Consider the following 5717-nt stretch of genomic DNA (forward strand, 5'->3'; position numbering starts at 1 on the left):
TCATATCTCACGTTAGGGGGCGCTGTGGAGCAGTTTGGCCACGCCCACTTTTGGTTCCATTAAATACCTCGCATTTCTCGCGGGGGACAATTTTGGGTCAAATATGGTGAGTTTTGGGATATGTTAAGGCCTCCAAAAATGCGATCTTGGGCGGAAAAAAATAATAATAATAAGAAACAGCACAATTACAATAGGCCTTCGCAGCGCTTAGCTGCTCGGGCCTAATAAATAAATAAAACGTGTCTGTGACAGTGGGCAGAAACAATCATTTGATTTGAAATCATATCATCAGAGCTCCACCGGCTTAAAGATGAAGCTTCAAGCGTCCAGAGTTGGAAATCAGCTGTGCACGTGAACACTTGGTGCACGTAGGAGGCGTGGCCTAAACACCTGCAGTAAGCAGTGTTCATTTGAATGTGGAATAGCATAAATATACTCGGTGTACTTTTGTGAAATCTGGTTGTTTTGCTCCAAATTACACTAAAATATACTTTGTTCTTGAAATACCCATGAAAAGTTTCTAAGTTTACTGCTGACTTTGGAGGATATTTTGCAGAAAAAAGTACTTCCTGTTTGAGACACATTTCCTTTTCCTCAGGTGTCTCGCTGCAGATGGGAGAACAGTGGAAAGAAGCAAAGCCAGATGGAGATCTTGAACTCGGCAGCTCTCCCACAGCCGTCTGTGACTGTGAGCGGCTGTGAAACGACGCAGAGCAGTGAACAGAGACAAAGATCCACAGAGCGAAGGAGAGACGGGGACAGAGGGACAAGAGGCAGAGACCAGGAGAAAGAGACTCACTCAGCTTTGTCCAACTTGGGTGTGGATCCCTCTGGTGGCGCAAAGAGGGACGAGGAGACGAGGCCCAGTGACCGGGAGAGAACACGAGAGAGCGAGAATCAAAAAGAGAGGAAAAGACTGAAGCAAGGAGGAAGAGAGGACGAGTGGAGGAGAGACGAGCCGTCAGTGCAAAAGAGATACCAGCCCTCCTCTTCCTCAGTGCTGCACAGCACAGAGAGGAGAGAGCGGCTGCAGGGCGGCAGCATCATGAGCTGGAAACCTTTGAGCAGCAGATGCATGTACTCATCAGACCAGTACTGTTTCAAAACCAACATGGGCAAAAAGAACAGTTACTATTCGCACCACCATCACCAGCCTCCATCAAACTACAGAGAGAAGAGCAGACCTGAGCACTCCCCACCTTCACCATACTATAATCACTGTGAGGACCAAGACCTGCTCCTCTTTGAACCCATTGAAAACTTCCAGAAAGGCTTCCCTGGTGGGGGGTCGATGCCAAACAGAAGTAGAAATGAGAGCAAGGCACATAGAGGAGAGCAGAGGTCCGAGAAGACTCCGAGAGGGGGGAGAGAAACTCCAGAGTTTGGGGATGGCAGCGGAGGAGGAGGAAGGCAGAAGGAAGAGAAGGCTCGTAAACTGGAGGAGAGGCGGAGGTCCAGCAGCGACAGCGTGCGCTCCTCGTCGAGCCACATGAACGACCGAGAGGACCGGAGAGACAGAGGAAGGGAGAAACGGACGAAGCTGCAGGAAGTGACCGCATGAAACACGAGAAGTTAAAAAAAAACCCTGCTCAGTCTCAGAAAATAAACCTACTTCAATTATGTTCGCCCTTTTTCAGACCGAAGCGCGTCTGATTTACTCCGTCAGCTCTGATCTTATGTGATCCAGAATCCCTGCAGACAAATGATGACTGAAGGAGACAAATGTGAAAGAATCAGACGCTCGCAGCTCCTGTTCGCCATTTTAAGTTGGAGGAATTCGCTCCTGTTTACGACTTGCTGACGACGGCCAGTTGTGGTTTGTGCTGCCTGAAGCCGCGGCTCGGACGCAGCAAATCTTCAGTTCTGACATGAAATCAGAGTTTGATTTGCCTCGGGGGAGCAGAAAGACTGTTCCAAAGAAAATGTGCTTTATTCCAAACTAATAATGTGAATATTTCTGATTTCCACTTGTGTGTGTTTCTGTTCTGTTTTGTAAATATTTAATTTAAAACCAGCAGCTGAATGGATGAATAAGTTCTCAAAGGAATGTGTAATATTTCCTGTTTTGGAAGGAAATAAAAGAACAAATATACAATTTTGTTTTTCATTGTGTGATTCTCAGCAACTGTTTAAAACAAAAGACTTCAAAAACAAAATCTACTAAAATGGCTCCAACTGTGCAACTTTTACAGAGATCAAGCTACAAGTTTGGCATGGTAGTAGCTGAGCGTTGTCTCCAGCGTACAGTTTGAGGACTAATCGATAAAACGAGTGCTGTGTTTAAAGGTTTTTGTTCAAGGCAGCGAGTGATGTTGATCCTCAACAAATGTTAGCGCAGAACTTCAAGTCCAAACGATTCTAATCCAGTCAGAACAGAACCCAACACTTCTATATTAATAACATGTCACCCTTTTTAAAAATCTCTTTGGGCTCAAATTCTATCCATAAATATTCTGCATGTGTGTATTAATCAAAATCTCTTAAATGTGACTGTTCTCTTTATTCAGAAAATCCACACGTCACATCTACATTTCAGGATCTGGTTATTATAGACACAGATTAAATGTTAAATATGAATATTTCTATATTTATCATCACAGTAATGGTGTTACACACATCAGTAGTTGTAAACACTCAAACTAACAAATGTTTTAGTGTTTACCTTTAAACCTAAACATTTAAGGACTAAACATGTTTAATAACCACATTAAAAGTTACAAATGTCTTTGGAGCCTGTTTGTTTTCCAAATATATTGGTGTGTGAATGACGGGGATTAACTTCACTTTGTAGAACAGTGTTTTTTCAAGTTCAGTCCATTTCCTTGTTGGTTCACCTGCAGATCTGCCACGTTCAATATGGTGGACGCTCTGACAACCAGTCCGCTCAACGAGCCGCCAAACCCTTCTGTTCTGATCGGATCCTTCATTTGTGATTGACATGACGTTGAGCAATCGGCTGAGAGGAGGAAAATCCAGGACAAAATTCGTACACGTAGTATTTGGATTTGTATCTGTACACAGAACGTTGTAAAAAAGTTTTGTACTTGAGGTTAATGCTGGTGAAGATTCTCAGTCATCAGGACATGATTAATTCAAAAAACGTTCAATACAAAAACAACTGGACATTCTCAGTCATCCAGGACTTACAAATAAATTACAAATAAAGTTACAAATAAAGTCCAGTTGTTTTTGTATTGAACGTTTTTTGAACTTGAGGTTTGTTTGTTTTTACATCTGTAATCTTTTTTTTTTTTTTTTTTTTACAAGGTTGCGATTTTTTTTGCACGTACAACTTTTTACAAGGTTGCATAATTGTTTTACACATACAATTCTTTTTATACCTATACATTTTTTTTTATACATGGTCACAAATTTTTTTTTTTTCGTGCAAAATATTTATGGCTGGAATTTGAGCCCATACATCTCTAATAACCTTTAAAATCTCTGACAAAGCAAAGAACAAGAACACTAAAACAGATTTTTTATTTTTTTATTGTCTTTGGTTTTATTTGTGCTTCAAAGGAGCACCTGGTGTGTGTGTGTGTGTGTGTGCGTGCGTGCGTGCGTGTGTGTTGCATGAAGTCTTCTTGCTCTCTTCATGAAGACATGGCACAGATCCAGCCTCTTTTTTGTTTCAACACTCAGCTGCAGTGAGAGCAGTCCTGTGGGGGCAACTTGGCTTTAGTCCAAAACTTTGACAGGGGACACCCTGCAAGTACACATGGGACAGTGTAGCATCATTTTTTTTACTTTCATGAAATAAATGGTGGTACTTTCATCCCATGTGTCCTTAAAATAAAATTGATGCTTCCTGCAGCAGCTTCCCTGTTTTCTAGTTTCATCTGAGGATGGTGGCCCACGGACGGGTCAGACTCTTGGACGAGCTGAAAGCTGTGAACGTGACGTAGATGAAGATTAGGTGTTAGAGATATTGCTCTGAGGTCATTCAAATCTTCATGACAGAACTTTTTCTGTATTTTCTGGCAATAATCCCTCCAGTTCAGCTTCTCTCACCTGTGGTGTTCCTCAAGGGTCTATTCTTGGGTCACTATTATTTTCAATTTACATGCTACCACTTGGTCAATTTATTCATAAATTCAACGTCTCTTTTCGTTTCCATGCATACCATCCCAGATTTATTTGGCTATTAATCCATCAGACCTCTACTCTCAATAAACTTACCCTCTGTCTTGCAGACATCAAAACATGGATGTCTGATAATTATCTTTCACTCAACAATGATAAAAACTGAGGTGATGGTGTTTGGACCCAAGGCCAAAAGGGATTTAGTAGTTCAGTCCCTTTCTGTTCTTGGTTTTAACTGCACTCGTGAAGCCCGAAATTTGGGGGTGATCTTTGATTCTGATCTTAGTTTTCTAAACATTTTAAGCACATCACAAAAACGGCTTCTTTTTTTTAAATTAGGAATATTGCCAAAATCAGAGCATTTATTTTCTTTAATCAATGCAGAAACTCTTATTTATGCCTTTGTCTCCTGTCATTGTGATTATTGTAATTCTTTGTTTTCTGGTCTGCCCCTAAGTTTTCTTAATCGTCTTCAACTAGTACAAACCACTGCAGCTAGAGTGCTTACAAGATCCCATAACATCACTCCTGTTCTGTCCTCATTGCACTGGCTCTCTGTGGTTTTTAGAATTGACTTCAAATTTTTATTTTGTTTTTAAATCCTTGAATGGCCTTGCGCCATCATATCTATCTGAGCTTCTTACCCCTTATATCCCTTCTTGCAATCTCAGATCCTTAAATCTGTTATTACTTTCCACTCCCAGAGCTCGACTGGTGACAGAAGAAGGGAGGTTATGGTCAGGGCTCCAAATTTGTGGAATACTCTTCCTCTTAATATTAGACAGGCCTCTTCATTGTCTTCTTTAAAATCATTAGTTGAAACATCTATTAGGCTTTTAATATTAGAATTTCTTCATATTTTTATTTTCGTTTTGCCTTATGTATTTTAATTGATCTGGTATACTTTTTGTGCTTCTGGTGTCAATTATGATGTTTTAATTGATTAATGTCAAGCACTTTGTAACATTTGTTTTAAAAAGTGTTATACAAATAGTGTTTTTATTAATAATAATATTGGTTTAGATTCTGAGCAGACCAGAAAAGATGACAGATGTAAAGATCCAGACAGACAGGTGGACCCTGGAGCCTCTCTTGTGAATGCCACCGTCTCATGGCACAGCGCCAGCTTGAATGCGTTTGTTTTCTGGTTGCCTTGTTGGTGTTGGATGCATTGTGTTGTTCATTGTTTGAGTTGTTTGTTCCAGAGGTCATTGAACAAACCGAAGACATACAAGAAGAGCACAGTGTGGTCCATCAGCATCCACAGATTTGATCACAAGCAGAAACTACTGATCCAACTGAACAGATTCTTGAATTGTGCCGCTCGGGGTGGCTGCGTGTTGGAGTAGTTGTTACATTCACTCTGAGTTATTGCTTTTGAAAACTTTAGTTCCTTTTTTGTATGGATGTAAATCGCTTTTTATTGGATGCTTATTTACTCTGGTATTGGATGCTGTGCAGCTGGAAGGATTTTTTACTGAAACCTTTTTACTTTTGAGCATTTGTTATGATGTGTAACCATGGCAGCAAGATGTTTTTAACAACCAACAGCAGCTGATCAACATCTCAAAAGCTCAACTAACTCAACTACAGCCCCAAATCCCAAATGAGTTGAAAAGGTGGTGCCGTGG

General features: G+C 40.8%; 1 protein-coding gene across 1 annotated transcript in view; it reads left to right on the top strand.

The window, feature by feature from the left end:
* The window catches only part of rbbp6 (retinoblastoma binding protein 6), a 113570-nt gene extending 112009 nt beyond the window's left edge, over positions 1-1561 (top strand). The window contains 1 exon segment of the mRNA XM_037688509.1: positions 599-1561. Coding sequence (XP_037544437.1) covers positions 599-1561 — 963 coding nt within the window.
* Positions 1562-5717: the final 4156 nt, after the last annotated feature.

The sequence above is a fragment of the Nematolebias whitei genome, chromosome 15 (assembly GCF_014905685.2).
Source record: "Nematolebias whitei isolate Nwh7 chromosome 15, NemWhi1, whole genome shotgun sequence".
In the NCBI taxonomy this organism is placed as follows: domain Eukaryota; kingdom Metazoa; phylum Chordata; class Actinopteri; order Cyprinodontiformes; family Rivulidae; genus Nematolebias; species Nematolebias whitei.